The 27461-nt window shown below is 43.1% G+C and overlaps 1 protein-coding gene across 1 annotated transcript in view; it reads left to right on the forward strand.

The window, feature by feature from the left end:
• Positions 1–2920: 2920 nt before the first annotated feature.
• LOC308293784 (copine-8-like) overlaps positions 2921–27461 on the forward strand; it is a gene marked incomplete at both ends in the record, with an annotated part of 156466 nt that continues 131925 nt past the window's right edge. Inside the window, one exon of the mRNA XM_080736412.1 lies at positions 2921–2997. Within this exon, the coding sequence (XP_080592538.1) occupies positions 2921–2997 (77 nt within the window). The remainder of the gene's footprint in view (positions 2998–27461) is intronic.

The following is a 27461-nucleotide window of genomic DNA, read 5'->3' on the forward strand; positions in this document are numbered from 1 at the left end:
TGTATCACCTTTAAGTTGCATCACATTTGCAGCTGTCTAAACAGCAAGGGTATACTGAGAGTGAGATAGCGTGACATTACACTAATATGAACTTTGCCTATTGACACATGCAGCGATCATTTCGAGACTGCCAACGTGAAGTTGGGTGAATACCCTGTTGTCAGAAGGGGCAATTATTGTTAAGAAAAGGGCCTGCTTTATTTTTGAACATGCATGTTGTGGAATAACTGTAAATTACTGTATAGGCTACAATACAAAATTACTATAATCAGATGGCTACATCCGTAATTATACATAATCGTGTCTGATTTATGCATGGTTCATTACCCTGCAGGCGAGACGTAGGCTATATCGACTCACACATTTTTTCTTTTTAATAATAGCTATATAGCGTCATGTCCGAAGGCTTGAATGCTTATTAGTTGCTTACGGAAGGAGACTGTATTTTTTTAGTTTGTTTTTAATTGACATTTATTTGATTGACATCCATCAATCTCCAGCATTGTTGGACCGAAACTTTTCCTGCATACTTTATCAAATCTGCCTCATGGTTGTTCTGTAAGCAGCTTCACATTTTGGTCTATCATTCTTGAACCCTAGCTCAGTAGGAGCGAGATCATTTAGCGACCTACAACCGGGTCGCGACGTGGTCGGTAGTTTTCAGCGACCGGGTCGCTAAATCGAGCGACCGGGTCGCTAAATCACCGACCGCGCCGCTAAATCGACCGACCCGGTCGCTAAATCTACCGACCTGCCTGCAGTTTTAGGTCGGTAGATTTAGCGACCCGGTCGGAAGATTTTGCGCCCCAGTCGGTCGATTTAGCGACCCGGTCGCTCGCTTTAGCGACGCGGTCGGTGATTTAGCGACGCGGTCTGTGATTTAGCGACCCGGTCGGGAGGTTGCGTGGCAGGTTAGCCTAACTGAGGTAACGGTCGGGAGGTTGCGTGGCAGGTTAGCCTAACTGAGGTAAGGTTACTGAGGTTAGGTTTAGGGTTAGGGTTAGGGTTAGTAGGTCGGTGGAAGCGACCACCGGTCGGTGGATTTACCTACCCGGTTGCTGGATTAGCGTCCCAGTCGGTGGAATTAGCATCCTGGTCGATGGAATTAGCGTCCCAGTCGGTCGATTTAGCGACCCGGTCGCTCGCTTTAGTGCCGCGGTCGGTGATTTAGCGACCCGGTCGCTCCATTTAGCGACCCGGTCGCTCGCTTTAGTGCCGCGGTCGGTGATTTAGCGACCCGGTCGCTCCATTTAGCGACCCGGTCGCTCGATTTTGCGACCCGGTCGCTGAAAACTACCGACCACGTCGCGACCCGGTTGTAGGTCGCTAAATGATCTCGCCCTCTCTCCCCTAGGTAGGTCTTACAATCAGCCCTTCATTGATTCCTTGGATCATGATCATGATGCAAGTTTCCCGCCATTTAGCATTTCTTCAACACATTTTTCATATTTCATTCCAAGTATTATTACTAGTAAGACGCCTCAGAGCGACATGCAACCTCGTGAGGTCGCACCAATTCTTGGCCAGTGATGTTTATCGGACCAGTTACCCATAAATGGAGACCCCTGGTTCCCATATATTGAGATCCATGTACTGTATATGTAGATATGCTGTGAGAGCCCAAACATGCTTATTCAGTTATTCGTTATGTGAAAGTCCTATGACGTCTATGACATCTGACATCATACCCTTTTATGCCCATATGCCCGTCTGTAGAACCAGCAACACAGATATGAGCTAGCTGTCTTGGCCATCTGTCTTGGCCATATATGGATTCTGTTAGTGTATGTGGCCTCCATATATGGGCTTAATATTGATGACATCAGGGAACTCCCTGTTTGGGAATATACGGGATTCTGTTAGTGTGACATCACAGTGAAGCCAGAGCGTGATGTCAGAGCAGCAAACCCATTCTGTTAAGAGTGGTTCCCCTGACATCACAGTGACATCAGAGCATGATGTCAGAGCGACAAACCCATAGAAGTAGAACCACAGTGTCAGGCGTGACAGAGATACATGCATATGGACAAGCTGTGACAGTTTAGCCTGCCTGGCGGGCCATCCCTGATACTGCGTTCACTCATTCCTTACCCTGTATTGAAGGAACAAGTGTGAATGCACAGTATGAGGTTGGCTTGCAGGCTATATAGGGACAGTTCACATAGGCTACTAATCTGCGACCTACGGTTGCAATTATATTGGATTATTTGGCTATGATTGACTTTCAAAAGTTCCAGGCCCTCGGTAGACAACCCGATCTGGCGGAGACACACACACACGCGCGCACGCACGCACGCACGCGCACACACACATACACACACACACACACACACACACACACACACACACACACTCTCATGATAAATTCCATTTGGTTGGACAACACATGGATGGACATGACATCATGCAACTTGCAAAGAATGGTCCCTATATTGAGTCAAAGATTAACTATTTCTAAAATAAATAAAATATTTAATTTTAGTTACAGAGGGCACGTATAATGTATTAGTAAGGCACAGCCAATGTGTAGGCTATTAGCCAGGAGGGGTCCTTTGAACAGTTCTAGTCGGCTGCATTTCTTTAATTCAAATATTCTTACATTTTTCTAATATTGTGTGCGCGCAATTTGTAGAGTTGGCTTAATTGGCTACACATTTGTATTTCGTCGTTAATTAACGGTCGAAGACATTTTCTTCTCCATTCCTCACAAGCCAACCCTCCTCCCCTCGCTCCCTGTCACTCACGACATATAGGCATCTTTGAGCGAGGCGCGCACTGCGCGGAGACACACGTTGCTATTCTTCCTCTCCTCTCCGACAGACAGAGCGAGGAAACGGCTTTATTAGAAGATTTTTTTCCCCATCTCGTGCCACTGAAAAGGGACCGCAAAGAGGGACATTTCGAGATATCTTGAAAAAATATGGCGTGTATTGGGGACTTCGACCCGTTCACCGCTGCCATACCTGCCACCAAAGTTGAACTGTCCGTATCTTGTAGGTGAGTAAAAACAACGTGTCCAGTTTCTGTAGTAGTAGTAGCCTACTGTCTCCTGTTCAACTAAGTGTTCATAGAAAAAAAGTATGGGTATATGACCAAAATGTTGCCTTGTCTGGGATTCACGCATTCATAAGCTTTGTGAATGAATGTAGCATGTGGCTTGTGAATGGTTGTCAACATCATTTGTTGACAACGCTTGTTGAAACGCTTGTGCGCTTCAGCTCTTGTTGAAACTAAGGGTAGCTCAGACTTTATTGAACGATTTTTGAGTAACGCTGCTGTCCCACTATAGCTTGCCTTAACGTTCAGCATGTCTTAAGTAAAGGAATGTAACGTGTCCCTTGTGTGACAGCTCTGGCGCTTCCACTAGATAGAACCTCACTCGGAGTCATTCCTCAGAGAAACTGAAGAGGGAGGCTGGGGAGGTTTTGCTTACGTTAAACTGCATTTCCCCGTGTGTGGTTGCCTGGTACCCATCAGCGGTATAGGTCCATCCACGGAGACTCCGCCGTTGTGCACATCATTCCCACTTCCCAGACCGGTGCTTCCAAGAACTGAGTGCCCATTTTCATCCTTTTCAAACAAGAGGGATTCATATATTGTTCTCCTGTTGCTAGCTGTGGGAACACAAAAATGATAGATGAAAAATGGCATAAAGTGGAGAAGACATTCATCTGTAATATTCAAACATATAGGCTACAGGCATGTTATTTGCTACTCACTCACACAACCCCTCTGAGGACAGACCCCACATTCCATTTTTGGCAATACAAATAAGAACACTCTAGCCTTCTCCCCCCCCCCCCCCCCCCCCTTTTTTTTTTCTCCCCAATTTAGTGTTACAGTATGTTGATTCCTCTCCACACACACACTAAGTGGGTTGGCACTGCTGTTGTATTCTACTGACTCACCTGCCAGCAAGGAGCCCCCACCAGGAGGACATACTCATCCCTCCCAATAGACACTCCCTGCTGACAGGTGCCGCCCCACAGCCCGTAGGTGTAGGCCTATGTGCAGCCCTGCTCCATGCCCGGCTTTTGATCCCTCCCGGACACGTGCCGATTGTGTTCGTATAGACCAGGGGTCAGCAACCCTTTTGAGATGAAGTGCCATGTTTTTATGCCATGTCAACATACATTTAATGACACCCCATCAAAAGTTTCTGACATATTTTGATTGTCAGAACATTGTTCTAACGATCATTAGACTCACCTATCTCCCCGACTCCCTCCCTCCCCAGTCAAAGTTCAGAATTTTAAAGAATGTAGAATTATGTGCAGGATGTAATTTGCTGCAAATTAGGTGACTTAATTTAATTGGCCATGTTTAAAACAATATTATCCTCTCCTCTCTCTTACACTTCTGCCAGTGTGCCAGTGATCACCCCTGTGCCAATGTTGGCACCCGTACTTAAGGTAGCCTACCCCTGGTATAGACGCTCGACAAAAGCCGGATGCACTCTGGTGGATCCAAACCCACAATGGGTGGGCAGGGATGGCACTTAACCACTGTGCCACCCATGCGACTGTTTGAAGTTAATTGAGTACATTTAATGTAGCCTGAATTGGATTTAGTTCTGTTAAAAGTATACAATTTGCCCATCAGGGTACTCTAAACAACTTTACTTGAATGTCTAGGGTACCAAGCCGAGGGCCACAACATTGCAGGGGCGACGGTGGCGTTCCCGCTACTCCAGCGACAGTTCAGATATCGTCGTTGTCGGGTGAAAATCTTGTATGTCCAAACCCGTTTTAAAAATGATTTAAACTATTGAAAACAGCCGATCTACAGCCGATCTACAAGCACAAAACAGCCGATCTACAAGCACAACGCCTCGCGTTGCGAGGCGTTGTGTGCTTGTAGATCGGCTGTTTTCACTACTTTTGTGCGACGGCCTTCTATGATTTGCGAAAGAACGTACACATTTGGAGATACGAGATTTCCACCCGACAACAACGATATACTAGTGTTGTTGCTGCTCTTATACCACCATTATTACTGGGGTTGGTGTGGGCCAGACAGTAGCTCTTATACCACCATTATTACTGGGGTTGGTGTGGGCCAGACAGTAGCTCTTATACCACCATTATTACTAGGGTTGGTGTGGGCCAGACAGTAGCTCTTATACCACCATTATTACTGGGGTTGGTGTGGGCCAGACAGTAGCTCTTATACCACCATTATTACTGGGGTTGGTGTGGGCCAGACAGTAGCTCTTATACCACCATTATTACTGGGGTTGGTGTGGGCCAGACAGTAGCTCTTATACCACCATTATTACTGGGGTTGGTGGGGGCCAGACAGTAGCTCTTATACCACCATTATTACTGGGGTTGGTGTGGGCCAGACAGTAGCTCTTATACCACCATTATTACTGGGGTTGGTGGGGGCCAGACAGTTGCCCCCCGCGGGACGCACATGGGGAACCCTGATATACAGTATATATCTATGAGAACACAAATAATGATTCACTGATGCTTTTCCTCTGATAAAGACTCTCCTCATTCAGTCAGTAAATCCAGGCTTATTGCCAGACATGTCACCTGGTGTTATTCATGCAGAGGCCAACTGACACATTGATTAGCTCCAGCCTATTAGTCTATATCAATGAGACATGGCCATATTGGCCATATTGTGGGTAGACCATGATTACTCTTGGCATCAGTCTTAATTTGAGTGTGTGGCCGAATAGAATATGAGGATATGATTTGGGTGGTCATAATTCTTATCTATCATTCTTTGTGGGGTGGCTACTACACAGAAATAGCCTCACATTGCCAGCCAGACAACCGAAGATCTCTGCCTAAACCAATATCACTGGCCCAATATGAAGGACTTTGGATTGTTTCTACAATGCATTTTTGATATACTGTATATAATGTACATAATTATTTTAGCGACGAAAGCTGTGAGATTGAGTACAATCTCACAACAGTACAACAAAAGCATTTAGAGAAGACTGACTTAGTCTATACAGGAAAGAGGGGGTTAGAGAATTGGCAGCACATGTGCCGTTATGGCTGGCATGATTACGGCATTATGTGTACTATGTTTTCTGAGCTACCAGGGTTCCCTGATGTTTATCATGTTATGACCCGGGATTCCCTCTCCCCCTAAGGTGTTTCACCCAGGTGGGTTAATAGGGTGGTTATGCCTAAACCTAGCCCTTACCATAACCTCACAAAAATTGTCTAAGTTAGGGTTAAGGTTAGGGTTAGGGCCCCTAACCCTAGCCTCACAAACACTATGCCTAACCTAGTAACCTTTACCCTAACCTCACAAGAGATTATGCCTAAACCTAACCTCAAAACCACGCCCACCTGGGCGGAACTTACGAGGGAATCTCGTTATGACCCAGTGCTTGACCAAGACCAGTGGTTTTCAGCCAGTGGTCCGGGGATCACCAGTGGTCCTCAGGGGTTCCAGGTGGTCCCCAGCTAAAAGATGGATAGTTAGGGAATCTCATGTATTACATTGTAATGGGGAGTTTTTGATATTTGACTAATTGTTATTTAATATCAATATTGGTATTTAAGAAGTCCATCCAGTCAGTATAGGATACATGTAGCTGACATAGCCATAAATTATAACGCTTGTAGAGTACTTTTATTTTGAAGATCTTTTCTCTCTATAAGCGTTCAGTGCCTGTCCTTGTTTACCACAATGTTGGGTGAACTTGGCCGCACATATCACGTGACGTTGATCCCCTTCCCTATTCGCTCATACTAGGACATGACGGTGTGTAGGGGGAGGAATTCCGATGAGGAAAAGCAAGAGTCAAAGACAAGCTTGAGTAAAACACTTCTTTATTGAAAAATATCGACTGACACATCCGAGGAGTTTCCGAATAGATAGAGAACAGTTGGGTCAATGCAGTGAGCGCCTTATATTTTGCATCCGTGCATGTTTGAAGCATTAAGGGGACCAAATGGCATCACCAATGGTCCTGCCCCTCTCCTTGATATAACGCTTGTAGAGAGAAAACGTCTTCAAAGTAAAAGTACTCTACAAACGTCATAATGTATGGCTAATGGCTATAGCTGACAGGTGAATCAATTATATCAATCTTACATTTAAAGTGTATCTGTGGCTGTGGGTATTTAAAGAAGTCCCATTAATAATTCGTAAGAAATATTTTCATAATTTTCAAAACTATATTCTTTTACATAGACATTATGATGTGTGTAAAAAACAATCTAAAATCTACAAGTCCAATCACTGTTTCATATTTTCATAACTAGCTGCTGATGACACGCCGCCACCACACACACACACACACACGCACACACACACACACACACACACACACACACACACACACAAAGAGCTTGAGGGAGCTTCTTGGGGTATTTGTCACTGTACATTCACGTGATATTCATTTTCTATGTTTACCCATCCTTCTGCCTGCACATAGAGATGGAAGGCACCATTCAAACAAACAACTTTGGCTCTATCAGATATAGAACATGATCAGATATTCTATTCTATCAGATATTATTTGATTTCTGACTCGGATTTCGGATTATTTAATAGGTTTGACTGTGATGTGCATGGGATGCATTGAGACAGCAGACATTGTGCTGTGAAACATGCATACGCGTGAATATGTTTAAAGACTAATAGAGGGTACGCACGTCCACTGGGACACTCCACCCAAATCTAGACTGAGTGGCAAAACATTGAGCAGCATGGAGCATTGGAGTTTGGAAGTGCTAGTTGCAAATCACTCAACGGCCCTGCATACCACCTGTTTCTAATTTGCACATAATGCAGGAGGCAGCAGGATGTTGTGTTGTTGAAAACGAGTGCTTCCAAACTCCGACACTTGGAAAAATAAAAAACATGCACAGAATGTCTTGACAGAAAGTAGCTCATAACATGTCTATGGTGGATTTTTATGAAACAAAAACTTTGCAGATAGAAATATTCAAGCTTTCAGTACAGCCGCAATGTTGGTGAGTTTAACTTTGTTTAATACAATCAGATAGGACTTTTCTGTTTGAGTTTTTTGCCACTCAGTAGGCGTGTTCCCACATAACTTCCAGCAACAGTGATGTCACACGCATACCCTCTATTGTCTGCATGGCCTTCATCAACTCCATTAGCACTGTGTGGTAGATAGTTGTGACCTTTGGGGCAAAAATGCAGCAATTCCTTTCAAACGTGTTGCGATGGGGCTGCACTGCATCCAAGCCAGGATGCTGACCTGCTGAGACGCAGGTCCATGTGTCACAGCGGATAGCTCACTGTCCATGAGGAAGGAAAACAAAGAGACAGTTTCACAGGAAGGTATGCTACCTCACGTCTCTGGCAGAACACATTGCTCTTCAGGGTCCTCTAGTAGTGAAGACTTTCTTCCCACATAGATGCTTGAATACACCTGGTGTAATAGACAGCTGACAAGGACAAACTGGTTTAATTCACTTCCTAGTAGGAGGCAGTGACTCAGGAGGCGCAGCTGTTGTCTATCTAGTTTGATCCAGAGCCCTAGAATGAAGAGTTGCGTCACTCCCGTTCACTTCATGGGGCCAGGTCTTCTACGCACACATCTATTGGCGTATAGTGACAAACGGCGAACCGGAAGTTTACAAAATGCATTGAAGTCTATGAGGTGTAAAGTGACAATGAACCACGTGACCAGCGCTGTTTCTGACCCCGCAGTGGCAGGACTCTCTGATTAGAAGGCTCTGGTTTGATCCTACTGTAGCTCCTCCCATAATATTAACAATATATACAGAGAGTATCCTTGAGCAAGATACTGAACCCCTAAATCAGGGTTCCCCAATTAGTTTTCCCCAAGGGCCGAATTATGTCTAGGGTACCAAGCCGAGGGCCACAACATTGCAGGGGCGACGGTGGCGTTCCCGCTACTCCAGTGACAGTTCAGATATCGTCGTTGTCGGGTGAAAATCTTGTATGTCCAAAACCGTTCGTTTTGCATTTATCATTTTAAAAATGATTTAAACTAGTGAAAACAGCCGATCTACAAGCACACCGCGAGGCGTTGTTTGCTTGCAGATCTGCTGTTTTCACTACTTTTGTGCGACAGCCTTGTATGATTTGCGAAAGAACGTACACATTTGGAGATACGAGATTTCCACCCGACAACGACGATATACGAGTGTTGTTGCTGCTCTTATACCACCATTATTACTGGGGTTGGTGTGGGCCAGACAGTAGCCCCCCGCGGGCCGCCTATTGGGGAACCCTGCCCTAAATGTTCCCCACAAGCAGGTTGGTGTCTTGCAGGGCTGCCTCTGCTGTGTCAGTGTATGAATGGGTGTATGAAAGGGTGATGAGGATGAATGTGACTCATAGTGTATTGTATTTACCGGTAGATACATTTTAGTAGGAGGGAAAACCAGCAGTGAGGGATACAGTACATAGTAATTTAGCCCTTAATCAGATGATTTGCCTTTGGATTACTGCCTTTTTGAAATGTCAGAGATTTGTCTGTTCTGTTCACTGTTGCATCTTATGAGGTTTCAGTTCATTGCCTGAGGGGCTGTCAGATTGTCATGGTACCTCAGGGGGCAATGCTTCCATAATGTAAATGCAATGTAAAATATTTTCTCTTTGCTTTAGGCTAACTCTGACTGATGTTTCCTCAGTCTATAGGTATTTATTTCAAGTACAGTATTTACTATACAGTTACAATTTACAAATTGTCCATATGACAAGAAATGCTCATCTCAATACATCCGATATTCCCAAGAAAGATTATTAAGGCCGGCCCAGGTTGTATATTTACTTCAAATATTCTTGAAAAGGAGCTGACGATATATACTCAGAAACCTTGTACTGTAGCTCGGTACACAGAGCAAAGCTGTGCAGCAGGTCAGCTTCGACAGGCTCACATTTTTCACATAAGGGCAACATTTCAGGAGAAATACTATATGTAACCTCACTTTAGAGTAGTGGGTAGTATGTAGTGGGTCCTGTGTAGGACTTTAAGTAGGATTAGTCTCGCATTTATAGAGCAAGTATGGACATGACAGGGGTTGACACTAAGGTATCAGAGGCACTTGCCCCTCGGGCAAGTACAGGTCATGTTCTACTTGCCCAAAGGTCATGCCCACTTGCCCCGTAAATTGTCCATTGTAAAATTATATGTACAATTTGAATTACCCCTCAAGTTAACACTTATTTATTTACTTTCTGGGGCTGTGCGATAACAAAGTTCATACCTCAATACCTCCAAATCCAAATAACAAATTCCTACATAGCTATGATTGAATATGTCTATGGTTTCACTCTTGTTATGTATATTGTTAAGGAACAGTAAAAACAGCTCATTATAGGTCAACAGTGTTCTTATTTTACATTCCACAGACCAGAAGACAGAGAGTGCGGGCCACGTGTTTAGACATGCAGATATCTTTTATCGTGCTTATAGGCGGTTGTGTCTCCTCTCAAATGAGCACTTGCACGGTCGGGCAACCTGAAAGCATACTTCACCTGCCCAAAAGTGTTATTTACCTGCCGGGGGCAGGTGGGCAAGCCTTAGTGTCAATTTCTGACATGCTCTGAACTGGAGTCCCAAATGTCATAAATTGTCCTGCGCACAGCTTCAAACACCCATACTGTTTATATAGTTCCTGATTTGAAAATACCTAAAGCTGTGAGTCCACGGCAAGTCATATTTAGCCCAAAGCTGCTCAAAAGATGCAAAAGTCCCCTTTACATAAGATAACCAATATTACCTATACATATAATTCTTTCCAGGCGTTAAATAAGCAATCCATGTGTGAGTGTGAAAATGACGGATTGGACGCAATGGGTAATCAAAAACAAACTATGAAATGTCATCCCATTGATATCTGTCACGAGTCAGATGAGTTAGTTAAAGATAGCTTATGGTTTGGGGAATGCGTGAGATAATGTGCAGAATTATTTCAAAGAAACGTGACCAGTCCTGTCCCCATAGTGGTTTTGCTTTCATTATTTAAGCCAGGCAGCATGGGCACTGAGTCAGAAAGCAGTGAGGAAGCCGTTAAAGGATTTAGGTCAAGATGAGCAAGGTACATGTGGTTACATATCCTTAACTGCTACACTATCTTTGAGCATCAATCAAGTGTGTATGTGTTTAATGAAATGTGTCTTTAAGCGAATCGGAGCAGAGAGTATTAAACCAACAGCATCAGGTGGCAGGTACAAATTGGACAGATTCTCCCAGGTTACCACGGTAAAGGCCCCCACCAGGCTGTATTGAGAGAAAACTGAGAGGTTCCCACTGGGGGTTATGGTAAGTGGCTGCACTAATGAGTTTTTAAAGTCAAATTTGGCCTAGTTAAAGCACCAGGAAGGCACAGTAGCTTTGACTTGTTACTCAAGAGAGAAGATTGTGTCCATCATTTTCACAAAAAAGCCAATGCCAATCTTATCATTGCCACATGCTATCTATGCTGTGGGACTTCTTGTGGACTGATCTAAAGACATTTTGTTATAATTAAGCTTTCAAGAGACAGATAGTTAGATGGACAGTTGAAAGAAGAGAGCGATTATAGACAAGTAATGGTAAGGTGATAACTAACGTTTTATCCAAAAGAGCCTCAAACCATATAAAGACTCTGGGTAATGTTCAGCAATGATTTTCAGTTCATAGAGACAATTATTTGTACTTTCTTTTTGTAAAGAAATACTTTAAGCTGTTTAAATTAGTCGGACAGGACAGTATAAAGAGAAATGGGAAATAGGAACATAGAGACAAGCAAGGCATTATACAGCAGGAGCCAGATTACAACTCTGCTCCTTGCTTGGTGCAACATTCTACTCTCCAAAATAAATGGGGGTGGTACTAGGGATGTCACCGAATAATCGATTTTCGAATATTCGTTAGATTAATCAATATTCGATTTTAATATTTCATAATTGAATTTTTTTTTTTTTTTTTTTTTTCGTTTTTTTTTTTTTTTTTTTAATACTATTTTTTGGCTTAGTTAGTTAGTTTCAACCAAAATATAGAATATAGGCTAACAATAGTATTAATGATAATAGTAAATGGCCATTGATTTATTATTCACACCAGCACCAACTGTAAACTGTGTAGAGTGAAGGAGCACAGCAGAGTGGCTGCCTGCTACACACTCCCCTCCCCCCCTGTCTCATACACAGGTGTGATTGATTCAGGCTTGATTGTTTGGTACTTGGTGGCCATCATCAAAGAAAAGGGAAAACAGCGTCCTCTGTATTGTAAAGCATCACAGAATCTGTTCTTGAGAGATTAGGTGAACAGTACACTGGCACACTAAAAAGAAAGATGAAGAGTAGTAGTTAGGCTACCAATTACCTGAAGAGCCATGTTGTACATATGTAAATGTGCATTGAAATCCAGTAAAAAAAAAAAAAAAAAACGAAAAACAGAAAAAAAAAAAAAAAAAAAAACGTTTTTTTTTTATTTTTATTTTTTTATAAAAAAATAATAATAATAATTAATTATCGATTTTCGAATAATATTCGAATATTGCTATAGAATAATCGATTTTGATAAAGGTCCATTTTTGACATCCCTAGGTGGTACAGGGACAGAGCGCTGATGTCGTGACTTGGTCTCAGCTTTGCTAAGCCTCCCCTCTTGCTCTGGGAAAAAACATAGCTAATGTAGTGAGAGAAATGGATTTCTCTGCCTTCTTATTTATTGAAAACAGCCACTGACACCTTGTTTGAAAGGAGTGGCTGGGCTTCAGAGTCAGACAGTAGGTCTCTCACTTTACTAACATCCATCAAAGGACTTTGTATAGATCCCTTTCAGCCAGACCCAGCTGACTGACCCATTGCATTTTAAGGAGAATGGGTTTACTGTGCTGGGTTTTAGTATGTGTCTATTGTGTAGATTGAGGCTCTTCATTACTTTTTGGGGGGCCTTGATTAAAACCACATCAACTCTAGCATTCCTATTCTTGGGGCAAACATTCGGTGAAAATAGCACATCTACAAGCTCACAACTCACTTATATTGTTACTTTATCTGTTACTACAGCATGTGCTTTAGGCCTAGAATTATTGAATGCTTTAACCAGTGAAAAATAGTAGATCTGCTATTTTTGAAAAAGTCGTGAAAATGTGTGCAAATTTATGTATTTTTAAAGCGAATGTTTGTAACTCAAATTTTGCTTCTGGGTGGTCCCTGGAACTAAATATTTTGTGATGGGGGTCCGTGGCCAAATAAATATCATTTTGGGGGTCCTTCACATGAAAAGGTTTGAGAACCACTGACATAGTGGTCTCTCAAGAACAGACTGACCGAGCTCCAGTTAAAGGAGTCATCCAGACCAAAACACATATAGGGTTAAATCTGTCTTTTATCATACCCCTTTATACCTGCTTTAGTCCATTTTTTTCATAGCTGCCCCTGTTGCTAGATTTCGGCTGCCCCTGTTGCTAGATTTCGCAGGCCCTCTCATAACTAACAGAGTGTATAGCCTTTATACTAGTGCGGTTATTTCTTCAGCTTCAAAGTTAGTATTTTTTTATTGGATTGTGTTTACACAACGTCCTGAGACCAACCAAACCGCTGTTTTGACCTCACAGGCACCCTTACTTGTCAAACCGACCCCTCCCTCCCCTCCCTTTCTAGCCTCTCCTCTCCCTGCTCTGGTGCAGAGCAGAAGCCGTTTGACAAGTAAGGGTGCCTGTGAGGTCAAAACAGCGGTTTGGTTGGTCTCAGGACGTTGTGTAAACACAATCCAATAAAAAAATACTAACTTTGAAGCTGAAGAAATAACCGCACTAGTATAAAGGCTATACACTCTGTTAGTTATGAGAGGGCCCGCGAAATCTAGCAACAGGGGCAGCCGAAATCTAGCAAAAGGGGCAGCTATGAAAAAAATCGACTAAAGCAGGTATAAAGGGGTATGATAAAAGACAGATTTAACCCTATATGTATTTTGGTCTGGATGACTCCTTTAAGTGAAAAGGACCTTTTCTTTGACGATGGCTGGCCAGATTGCTGACATAGAAACATAGGTTTTTCAAAAAACCATAGAAGGATTCAAAAGACACTTATAGAATCAGGTCAAAATTCTAATTTTCACGATTTTTCAAAAATAGCAGATTTACAAGCTCGCAACGCAGCACCAAGTGCCGCGCTGTGAGCTTGTAGATCTGCTATTTTTCAATAGTTAAAGCATAAAATAATGATACACAATAACGTGTACCCGTTCTAAATGGGTTAAGTTGTTAAAACAAGCCGACAAGGTTCCACAGTGCATGGATTTCAATAATATTGCCACTTAATATGTCACTTATATTTAGTAAAGAAAATGTATGTGTAAACATTTGAACCATAGTTTTAGTTTTATGAGGGAGGAGAATTTGTGTCTGTGTTGGCTATTTGTATTCCTATGGGTGTAGGGACTGGACTGCAGCCTTGGCCTTGAAAATACAGCTGGTATTGCACCATGAAGACACCTGCAGTATGTGATTCATTATTACTTCACTGTACAATAAAGCACAAATGTTTTTTGTTTTTTTGGCATACAGTCAAGCCATGACTGACTTTGCGAAAAAAATACCTATAGATCGTGATGCATTCAAACCTGAAGAGATGTATTTGCTTTTAGTCGCTTCAATCGCTTCACAGTGGTCGCGCTGGTCAGCGCTGGGAAAAAATGATGTCACGTCAAAATAAAGTCCCAAAACCAAAAACGCCGCGTTCACGCCGCGCCCGGTCGCACGTCGTCTCCACTTTGCATTCACTTTCGAATATAATCGCGCCGCTCGAACTACCCAGGTTTGAACGCACCATAAAGGGCTTTCCATACTTAGACCGAAACCGAAGATTTCGGTCAAAAGGTCCTTTTCGACCATAAAATGATGTCTCTCGGGACTTCTGAAAAGCATTAGACCGAATGAGAGTTCGGAAATTTGCACGTCGGAAAACACAACTCACCGAACATTTCGGTTGAAGTATAGACAGGCCTTAACTTAAGGCTACATAGTAAGGCCAGTCACAGATTTCAACTCAGTTTTTTGTTCTTAAAAAGCAAGTTGACAGAATAAAAAGAAATTGAGTTGGCATGCGGTCGATAGAAAAACAGATTTTCTCTAGACCCAAATTCTCATTCTCCCTTCACATTTAAAGCCAGTGAAGAAATAAGTGTGGAAAAAAGAAGTGGGATCAAGAGGAGCCTTTCTAAGTCTGAAAAGGAGGATTAGTTACTGAAGAATAAAAGATGTGGCTATCATTTCATGAAATTCCCTCTGCTTGGAGGTCTCACTACTACTGCTAATGGGGTGTGTGTCCTTCAGCCCAAAAACATCAAGGTCTGCAGGTGCGTGGGTTTTCTTCTGCCTCAGGCCCTCGGCTATGCTCTCACGCACTTAAAGGGGAATACCACAAATGTTCAACATTGAACCATATACAGAAGAAAGTCCCATAGCTGTTTTTCATTTTCGCGTTTTGAGTGGCTGCTATGTCCTTCTCCTTCCATTAGTTTTCCATTAGTTTTGAGTGGACGCATTTTTCATCTTCTCCAGCCACTTGTAGGTTTTGCACAGTATGATTAACTCGTCCTCAATAGTGTAATGATGGTCTAACTAGTCTCCACTATAGATTAAAAAACACTTCACCATGCCAACCTGCCTCCTACAGTATATTCTTCTTCTCATATGGACAGAACACACTGAATGCGCGTGGTCGTGGTTATGCTTGTGCGTTTTCAATGGATGAAATGGAGAGGGCTGAGCTTTTCTTCCCCAAAACATTCTGCACGTCATACTACGTGTAGGCCTATAGTGTGACACGGTAGAACACACCACTGATTGTTGTGTCCTATATATATAGCACATGAAACAAACGAATTCCAGTGATTGTTCGAGACTGCTTTCGTAAATGTTTGAATGATAGGGCACATCATTGTCCAGGCTGGGCCCGGTTCCGAAATGGACCGTCACATTTCGTCCGATTCCGACCAGTTCCGAAATAATAATCAAATTACAAAACCAAACCAGAGTGGCCCCGTAACGGTCTCGTCCGATTGCGCCCCGTTCCGACTTTCTTTCTTTTTTTACAGACCGTAACCTGTGACATTGTGTCCTGAAATCTGTTCATTTATGACGTTCCGAGAGACCCAACCATTTAATGATTATTAAAGCCCCTTATGTGCCTCTGCCTTACATGTGCCGAGATCCCTCACTCGCTGCAGCCGTCGCTGTTAAATGACTGACATGAAGAAGAAGGCTGCGAAGGAATCTATAATATTAACATTGAAACAAAAGCCAGGGATAAAGGAATGCTTTTAGGCTATTTTCTATCATATCATTTTCGGTTTGTTTGTCATGGTTGTACGTGGGTGCTTTCTCATCAGCCTGGCAGCAGGAGTAGCTACGCATCACGCATGCATTACGCACGCACCGAGCTCTTTTTCCCACGCTGTTAATCTGATCCTGGACCAGCATTATCATCTCACAGTTACACAGCCATTCATGTCGCTGCCTCGTGGATAACTGACCTGATCCTAGGTCAGCCTAAACACAGCACACACGTTAAACAGAACTCCAGTCCGTTCCTTATCCTGATCAGAGCGCAGCAGCACACGCCAGCGCACACACACACACACACACACACACACACACATTGATTGATTGCTTTATTAACAGTGTGCATAAAAAAAGCAGAAAGTACACACAAGTCACACACACAGTATGGGTTCTCTCGGGTCCTCTCAGGTAATACTCATAATGATTGACAGCCCCGTGTTCGAGGGAAATGCGGCCATTCCGACCCGGCTCCGAGTGATTATGATAAAACACTGACCGAACCCTGTACGGGTCTCTCGGGTAATTTCAGGGTCGGGGCCCCCGTGAAGACCTCTACCTCACCTACCACAGTATATGAGAATTAGCTCAGCCACACATTTTATGGGGTTGGCGTAAGGATGGGACGATAAGCGATATTATCGTTTATCGTGATGAAAAACACAATAATCGTATCGTGGAGATTTTATTTATCGTGAAATCGTCCACCGTCATGCACTGGGATCAATTCACCTCATACCCTCTAATGGTAAAACGTACTTATAATATACGTACTTGATACAGTCTTTTTTTTTCACTCCATATGTACCAAACTAGAGGGTCGCGGCCCTTCGGGCCGCTCACATCTAGTTAAAAAAAAAAAAAAAAAAAAAAAAAAAGTAAACAAAAAAAAGTTAAAAAAAAAGTAAAAAAAAAAAAAAAAATTTGGGGGGGGAACTATTGTGGCGGAACTATTGTGCCGCAGCGCACGTTTCCGGTCGGACTATTTTATACAGAGGCAAAATATGAGGGTAATAACGAATACAACTGTATACAGAGGTTTGGAAACGACATCTTGCAAAGGTGACATGGGTGTTTGAATTTTTAAGCTATATTTAGTACATATGTAGTACATCTTGGCCAAGTGGTTTGGTATTTAAGTTAGCGATACATGACCCGGAAGTAGATCACTTACTCTTTTGTAATATAAAGATGAATTCCCCCAGTGAGTTGTTTTTTCCTAATATTTCTAGGCATTTACAATGAGAAACACTCATTTAGGACCAGAGTCATACGAATTACAGGAGTAGTTCAACCCTAAATTACTTTTTTTTTATTGATCACTCACGCCATTGAGTGCAATAATATTTAGGGATGTGCCGAATACAAAATTATTGGCCGAAACCGAATACCGAATAGTGGAAACATTCCGCCGAAAACCGAATACCGAATAGCCGAATATTATTAATATATATTATGCGCATAATGTATTTTTATTACCATTTTTGTACCATTTGTTGTAAAGCTACCTTATTATGGCAAACGTGATTATGTCAAAACCATACAAAACTATAATAATAATCACCATTATCAGGGCTCAAAATTAACTTTTTGATTACATGATTTGAACATGCCATATCACGTATGTCATTATCAGCCCTACATTTATCATTGAACTTATTCTTTATGCCCAAATGATTGTATATTTTTTTTAAGCAGTTATAGAAATATTAGAACTTGATATCAAGGTGCCCACTCCTCCTTAGTGCCCACTCTTCCTACCGTCTGTCCCTCATCTATCCATCTAACTACAGAGTCCAGACAGGACCCTACATCTCACATCTTTTTTACTAGCCATGTGCCTATAGCCCCCCCCCCCCCCCCCCCCCACCCCACCCAACCCCACACACGCACTCACGCACGCACGCACACACACACACACACACACACACACACACACACACACACACACACACACACACACACACACACAGTGTGTGTCTCCATCTCTCTCTGGAAGAGGTTGAACATGAACTCAGCAGCCAAACCGAGACGCTCGCTGACAAACACTCTGACAAGCTCCACACAACTAACACCAGTGACAGAGACATCCTTATGCATGGTTGTTGTTAGCCGAGACATCCTTATGCATGGTTGTTGTTAGCCCTTAGCACTGACTAGTGCTATGCTCTGTAGCAGCAAAGAATTGACAAACAGCACTCAACTAACTGCTATCTTTGTCAATCAAAATCGCGGAGTCTCTGCTCCTGCTCAATGAACACTTTAACGAGCTTGACGGAGGCACACTGCCTGGCACGGAGCTAAGCTTACACAATGAGCGACAGGTCGCTAGGCTACACTCGTTAGCCGGCAGCTGCGCAGACTAGTGAAGTGAAGTGAATGCGAGACGGAGTGAGTGAGTGAGTGAGTGAGGGAGGGTGGAGAGAGAGAGAATGTTTACTGATGCTGCGGCTGCTTTTTGAGAGATTATACTGGACCCCTGTTCTTCACACTATTCGGTGCTATACTATTCGGTTTTAAAAACTATACGGCCGAAAACCGAAAATGCATTTTTAGCCATTTTCGGCCGAAAATTTTCGGTGCCGAATATTCGGCCTCATCCCTAATAATATTTATATTTTTTTGTCGCATTCCCAAGACTAAAGACTTTGAAATATACCCCCATTGATTCGGCATGGGGACCCAAATGCATTTGGGTCCCCATCCCGAATCAATGGGGGTAAATTGACTGTAATCAGTTTTGTCTTAGGAATGCGACAAATACAAAAAAATACTACTGAACTCATTAGTCTCCATGGCGTGAGTAATCAATAGAAAAAAAGTAATTTTGGGTGCGAACACCTCCTTTAACTGCGATTGTTATTTTCTCCCAAGATCGTTTTAAGACCATCTGCTCATCGTTGCATCCTTTGGTCATGATTGAATCCACTTACACCCTCTGATAATATATTATGTTCAGTGTAATCAACACACCTTGCCACTTTGCCGTGGGTACCTCACAGGGGCGCTGGAAGTGGGGTGCTGAGGGAGCTGCAGCTCCCCTGTTGGTGGGGAGGAGAAAAAAAATATTTTTTTGATTGAGAAAAAATATTTTTCTTTTTCTTTTTTTTTTCTTTTCTTTTTTATATAGGCCTATATATACACACACAGAGCTATATTAAAACAATAATGTATTTGACTTTGGGGAATAAAATATGTTGAAAAAAGGTGTTAAATATCACATGGTCACCTTGCCACCATGCACCGGTCGGGAAAGGGAAGTCGAATTTAAAATTTGTTTTAAAATAAATTCCGCTTTGATGGCACACCAGTCTATTTATTTGAGAACCAGAAAATGTCTGTTGCAAACTAACACTGTTGTATATGGGGAATAAAAAACAGTAGAAAACTGTTACAAAAATAATACCCGATTTTGTAGTGTGTGCGTGAGTGACCGTCTGTGTGTGTGAGCGTGCTGTGTTTTGCACTGTGTGCTAAAATAACTAGTAACTATACAGCTCCTTGTTACACCGTTGTGAGGGGAATAAGCACCCGAAACCGTAATAAAAATAACCCAAAACCGGATAAAAAACGTGAATTTTCGGGGCGCACATGAACTCCTCCAAGCTCAGCTCCCTTTGGGATTTGGGAGTTCCAGCGCCCCTGGTACCTCACCCTTGCCTAGTGTGGAATACTAACATCTGTCTACACTCCCCACCCGCCACCCTGTTAACTGTGCTTCAAATGATTGATTCCTTTCTCTTTCTCTGAGAATTCAGTCTCTTTTAATTGCAAAAGAGAACTGCTTGATCCTCTCTCTCTCTCTCTCTCTCTCTCTCTCTCTCTCTCTCTCTCTCTCTCTCTCTAGCTGTGGAGGAATTTGACCAAAATCATCGCGCTTAAAATGCCTATAAAGCTGGGGGGGAGATCATAAAAATTGTGCACTTCGTGACAAGTTTTAGATTTTTGGCATGGTGATAGGTATTTTTTTTTCTTTTTTTGTATGTTATTTAGCATAGCCAATAGTAACAGAATCCATTGAAAAACTCTTCCATCAATTATTTGGGGTTTCATACTGACCTATCTAATTTCTTTCATTCAATGCAAACAGGCCACTAGGGGGCCAGTCCAAATTGTTTGCGATGGTTTATGAAAACCTTATACGACCATACGTAACACCATGCCAAAAATCTAAAACTCATCACCAAGTGCAACATTTTCATGAATTCCTCTTTTTTCCTCCCTCCGCTCCTTGTTGGAACTTTCCTCTCTCACCTTTAATATTTGGTGATGTGGTCTTTTAGTCAACATTATCACATTCAACACGCTCCTCCAGATATTACTCCAGTCTTAAGGCAGGGTTCGTGCGTGTGGTGTGTTGTACTTGTGTTTATTATCCATGTGTTGTATGTGGTTTTTATTTAAAGGTGATACACCATGAAATTTCACTTTTCCTATTTTAAAACCTTTTAAACCTTTGGATTCCCACTAGCACATTCTATCCTCACAAAGTCCCATTTCTGACCGTTGTGTCTTTCTCTGGTTTTGAGAAGGCGAAGGTTAAAAGTATCCCACAGGTTCTCAAAACAGGCTATCCAGATTTGCTGCCGATTGTGACGTCATCTGCCGATTGTGACGTCATCATAAAAAAAATCAAAAAGATTTTTTGGGGGGGTGGCGCAGTTCAGGCCAAAGGTGGTACTGCAGCTGAAATGCTCTGAGAGCCATTCAAAAATGAGAGAGGCTCTCTATTCAGGTGTGGTAATTTAGCCTCAAACCTTTTGAAAAACGTTTTTGGGACATAAACAATATGACATAAATACTTTTTAAATGCATGGTGTATCACCTTTAATCATTATTTAACCAGGCAGACCATTATTCTTATTGACAACTGTGACCTGAAGAGTGAGGTTTTCAATGCAAGATTCCAGCACATGTGATATTATCACATTTGAGGTCTGCAGCCAGGGAAGGGCCGGTGGGTGTACGTGCTGTCTCTGCGTGCCTCAGCCAGCTGAGCTTATAGTGGCGTACCATCTGGGGCATGCTGGGATCAGCTCCACATGGGTGCCTGATCCAGACACATCACTAGCCATCAGCCGCCTCTGGGGCGTCACAAGGGGTAGGAAAGTGGGACTGAGTTACCGGGGCCCAAGGTGGAGGGGCCCTAATAACTTTATCTATTGAAAAAATAGCAGATATACAAGCTCACAGCGCGGCACCGAGTGCCGCGCTGCGAGCTTGTAGATCTGCTATTTTTTGAAAAGTTGTGAAAATGTGTGAAAATCTTTGAATATAATAAATCTTTGAATATATATATAATTTAGAGTTAGAAATGTTCGCTTAAAAAATAAGCGAACATTTAAGCGAACATTTCTAACTCACATTTTGCTTCTGGGGGGTGGTCCCTGGAAGTAAATATTTTGAGATCGGGGTCCGTGGCCAAATACATATCATCTTGGGGGTCCTTGACATAGGTTTCTTGCACACCTTTTCACGATTTTTCAAAGACTAGCCCTTACCCGTTCAAAGATATGAGCTCCGAAATGATGTGCAGTGTGTGGGTTATGGGATGTGTGTGGGTATAGGAGGGATGGAAAGTAACTTTAACTGGTGTTTGCATGATAATATGTAGGCGCATCAATGTAAGAAATACCCGCTTCGTTTAATGGCTACAGAGATACTGTGTTCCACCCCCCCCCCCCCCCCACCCCCCCCCCCCCCCCCACACACCCCCCCCCGCCCGCCCACCCGCCTGCACACACACACACACACACAGAGCTGGTTAAACATGTTGCCTCATGCTAGATGCAGAATAGATGTGCCTCATGCTAGATGCAGAATAGATAGTAGATACACCATAAAAATGCTAATATACAGCATACGATTTGTGAAAGTGACAAACGGGCTTCACAGTTATGTTAGGTGTGTTCATATGCTAATTGTGATGCGATTTCAGATCAATTGCTCCAGCCACTGAGGAGAAACGCTGTTTCAGACAGACAGACAGACAGACAGACAGACAGACAGACACTCACTCACTCACTCACTCACTCACTCACTCACTCAGACATTCGCAAAATTATAGTATAGATAGCAGACATACAAGCTCGCAGCGCGGCACTCGGTGCCGCGCTGCGAGCTTGTATATCTGCTATCTTTCAATAGTAAACATTCATGGGGGGCCCGCAGTGAATCCTTGTACCCAGGGCCCAGAATTTGGTGTGACGCCCCTGGCCCGCCTAAAGACCCTGGCTGCTTGTCAGCAGCATCCTCTCCCTCCCTCCCTCCAGCGAGCATGAGAATGCAAACCTTCCTCTCTTTCCATTTCTCTCCGTTTCTCTTTGTGTCTCCCAGCACAACATACATTGGAGCTGACTGGCACAGCCACAGTTCAGCCCCACTGGACCATTTATGGATTATGTGCTATCCTGACTCATCCACTGTTCACACAGCTGATCTGTAACCAGTGACTCTCCAGTCTAGGGACGGGACCATATGACAATTTCATATCACGATTATTGTGACAAAAGAAATCACGTTTTTACGATATTATTGCGATAGTCAAAATCCATTATCCTGGGGCGGAACATTTGCCAAAAAATAGCAGATCAATAGATCGGCAATTTTTTTGCAAAGAGAGAGTAAAAAAAAAGACTGTATCAAGTATGTATATTATAAGTACATTTTACCAATAGAGGGTTTAAGTGGTAGTTACCGGATATGCAGCTCTGCAATTAAAAGGTGAATTGATCCCAGTGCATGACGGAGGACAATTTCACAATAACTTAAAACTCCACGATTGTTTTTTATCACGATAAACGATAACATCGCTTATCGTCCCATCCCTACTCCAGTCACAATACTTACAGTACAGACAATAAAATCCAGGGTTAACTCCAGGTTAAAAAAGAACGATATTAACAACATAAACAACAACTTGTACTACTGCTGGTTTCTATACTACCATGAAGTTAATTGTTGTCATCCAAGTTAGATGGGATGCCAAATGCATTTAATATCCAGTCGGTCCACCAAGTACCAGTTGTCCTGGACCTCGAGGACCACCTGACCTGACCTGCCCTCCAACAATCTCAACCTCATCCAAAATCCCGTCTCCAGGGAAAATATTCAGTTTTCTGTCCAACTAGCTTACATAACATTAGATATCATGTCACACAGGGTCATGTAAATGTATCTAGCCTGCAGAAAAATAATTACAACTCAAGTAGCACATTGTAGATCTGGTTAACCAACCACATGCATCCTTGCGTCCCTATCAGGGCAGGAATTTCAGGGAGGCCATGAAGGCCATGGCCATCGTTGCCCCCTCAGTTTGGCCTTGTGCCCCTCCAAAAAATGGCATGCCCTGAGGCCACAGTGGCCTTAGTGCAGGGCTGAGCATCAGATTGTAAATACCCATTTATTTATTTCACAGCAGATATTCTACATATCAAATGTAACCCTTAAAGGAGCTATAGTCAACTTTTTCATTGTAGTTGCGACCGTAGGTCGCATTTACTATCAAACCCTGCACAAAGTGTAAGTCAGTCCGTCCGTCAGTCCGTCAGTCAGTCTGTCTGTCACACCTCACACGTCACACTCTTGCCCTGCTCATATCTCCGCAACCGTTGCCCCGATCCATGCCAAATTTTGCACACACGTTCCTTACCTGCCAAACTACAACCTCCAAGGACCCCAGATGTAAAAAATGACCAAATGTGCTAAACTGACCAAATGACCACCCCAATGGGGCTGCTCACGGGGAATTCCCGGGGACCACCCACTCCTGGTGCTCCAGAACGGATGCAAAAGTGGTGGCGCCCCCAGTGGAGGACCCCCTACACTGCAGCTCACATAAAATGCCGTAACTCCGGCTAGGAGCGACCGGGACAGCCGGGGCCGGTACCTATTCGTCCGCCTTGCCGGTGCGGAGACCCCACCCCTCATTTCTCACATGGCCCTCTTCTAGCGCCACCATGAGGCCGATTCTTGCAAAACACATTTTTGGACACTGCTCCTACAATTTTTGCCCTAAAACCACGCAAATCGGTACACAGTATGTCTACACTCATCCCATCAACATGAATCTCTCCCATATAGCGCCACCTCCAGGCCGATTTTTAAAAACACATTTTTGGACACTGCTCCTACAGATTTTGCCCTAAAATCACGAAAATCACTACACAGTATGTCTACACTCATGTCATCAACATGGATCAGGAAGATTTTGGCAAAACACATTTTTGCCCTATTTGTGGAGATAAGTGACCTACGGTCGCTTATCTCCCGATTAGGGAGTCTTACTGGTGCCGACACTTTGTTTACATCCTAGTCTATAGACTAGAATGTAAACAAAGTGTCGTTCTGACAATGGCCAAAATGATTATTTTATCATTATTTTATGCTTTTTGTGGTCATTTTTGAATAGAAACACATATGTGAAGCTTATTTTTTTATAAAATATTTTCGAAACATTATTTTTATTTTAGCATCCATTTTTCAAGAAAAAGATGACTATAGCTCCTTTAAATTCAATTAATTGTTTTAATGGACTAAAATCTAGTTTTATTTGATGGCATTCCTTTATTAATTATATATTTTTTTGCTTTTTATGCCTTTATTGACCAAGGGAGGTCCTGTAGACTGACAGGAATTGGGGAGAGAGATGGGGAGTGACATGCGGTAAACGTTGTCCGGATCGGGAATCGAACCGGCGGCGCCGCGGCAACCATGCCTATGTGGCGGTGCCTATGTGGTATACGCCTTGACCAGTAGGCCACCGGACGCCCCTATTTGATGGCATTCCTGCCCTGGCATTTGGCCATTGTGCCCTAAAAAAATGGACAACCCCAAAGGCCAAGTGGCCTTGCCCATAAAATGTTGAAATTACAGGCCTGTTCCCTATTCTGGGCAAGCCATAATAATAGGCGAACATTCTGCGAAAATAGCACATCTACAAGCTCATTGCAACACGTAGCAATGCATGTGCAATTGACATGTGAATAAAGACATTCATGTTTAATTGTCACCAGAGTCAGGCTCTGCATTTCAATGAGGGAGGGCGATCTCTCTTGGTGTCCCAGTCCCCACGAGGAGCGCCCCTAACCCTAACCTCAGTAAAACTAACGCTGGTGAAATGCGAACCTGCCGACGCTCCGTCCCCCCGCGGGTGAAGATGAACGCTAACCCGGTGAAATGCTGACCTGCGTTCCCCCGTGGGGGGGACGGGGACGCCAAGAGAGATCGCCCTTGCTGATTTCAATTCAACTTACATTTTTATTTTCCTTTTTGTTGGTGGGGGCCATACAGTACAAGCAATAAACGGCCCTGCTCCCCTCCATTTTACAGGATATGTTTGTGGCATTGAAATCCCCTCAACCCCCAACTCCTCCCAACAGCTTGATTCCTTGATTCCCAGCCCTCTGGCTCTCCAAACACTGTCACATTTTGTGTGAATATTTAACACATTTAGGCCTAGGATTATTGAATGCTTTAACTATTGAAAAATAGCAGATATACAAGCTTGCAGCGCGGCACCGAGTGCCGCGCTGCGAGCTTGTGGATCTGCTATTTTTGAAAAAGTTGTGAAAATGTGTGAAAATCTTTGACTTTAAAGTGAACATTTCTAACTCAAATTTTGCTTCTGGGTGGTCCCTGGAACTAAATATTTTGTGATGGGGGGGTCTGTGGCGAAATACATATAATTTTGGGGGTCCTTCACATGAAAAGGTTTGAGCACCACTGACATAGTAGTCTCTCAAGAACAGACTAACTGAGCTCCAGTTAATGTGAAAAGGACCTTTTCTTTGACGATGGCTAGAGCCAGATTGCCGACATAGAAACATAGGTTTTTCCCAAAACCTTAGAAGGATTCAAAAGACACTTATAGAATCGGGTCAAAATTGAAATTTTCACGATTTTTCAAAAATAGCAGATCTACAAGCTCGCAGCGCGGCACTCGGTGCCGCGCTGTGAGCTTGTATATCTGCTATTTTTCAATAGTTAAAGCATAAAATAATGATACGCTATGATGTGTACCCGTTCCGAATGGGTTAATGTCGTCTCCTCCGATGCTCGTTAACAGCACAAATCTCTCGTTGGCGTGGGGCATCTGCTTGACGATGGCACTCCTCCTTGGTGCATTTCTGCCTTGTTCTAGCTGAAGCCGGGAGAAGTCATGTAAATTTGATGACGTTCTCCTCGACCGCGGCTGCTGCTGCTGCTGTGCTGCTGCTGCTGGTGCCCAGGGAGTATGAAAAGTGAAAAATAGGTCCCAAGCCATCTGTTTTCTCTGTAATGCTTGAAATATGAATGGGGGGCCCTAATTTGGATCTTTCACAGTCCGCTTGATGTTTAACACATAAGTGACTCGCAACAACATTTTGGTAAATAGTCGGGAGTGAACAGGGAATGAAGCGAACCACTTACGTTATCCACTAATGTAAGTGACGTTTAATGAAGTGATCGGTTTTGAGTTGACTTAGAATAGCACTTCACTTGGAAGGACTTGGGGATACGCACAGTTGGAGATCTTTATATAGAGGAAGATACATTTGCCTCATTTGCACAGTTGCAGGAAAAATTTGGACTCCCCAGGAGTCATCATTTTATGTTTCTTCAGGTTAGAGACTTTGTACGTACTTTTAACCGTACTTTCGAAACGGCATCACCTTCACAATTAGACAAGTTCCTTTTTCGGAATATAGGACAAGATATGAACATATCATACTTCTATGAGTCTTTACAGGCTATCGGCCTTCCTACTACCTCAGCTATTAAATTAGCATGGGAAAATGAGTTGGGGACCCCGATATCGGAGACACTCTGGGATGATGGCTTAGAAGAAGTTAACTATTGCTCGATTAACTCTAGACACTGCCTTATTCAATTTCGAACTATACATAGGCTTCATTATTCCAAATCCAAATTGCACAAGATATTCCCAGACATCTCCCCAAACTGTGACAAATGCAAGGCACCGGAAGCAAACTTATTACACAGCTTCGCACTATGTCCTCAAATACAGAGATATTGGATTAAGATTTTTGAGGCGCTCTCTGATATTCTGGACACCCAAATTGACCCTGACCCAATACTAATTATTTTAGGCACATCAGACCCCATTTCCAACTTGACAAGTTCACAACGACATCTCCTTTCATATGGTCTGATTACAGCAAAGAAGCTGATTTTAACTCATTGGAAAAAAGAGGAAGCACCTGCATT

This window comes from Nannobrachium achirus (assembly GCF_963921795.1).
Source record: "Nannobrachium achirus genome assembly, chromosome: 11".
Taxonomy (NCBI): Eukaryota; Metazoa; Chordata; class Actinopteri; order Myctophiformes; family Myctophidae; genus Nannobrachium; species Nannobrachium achirus.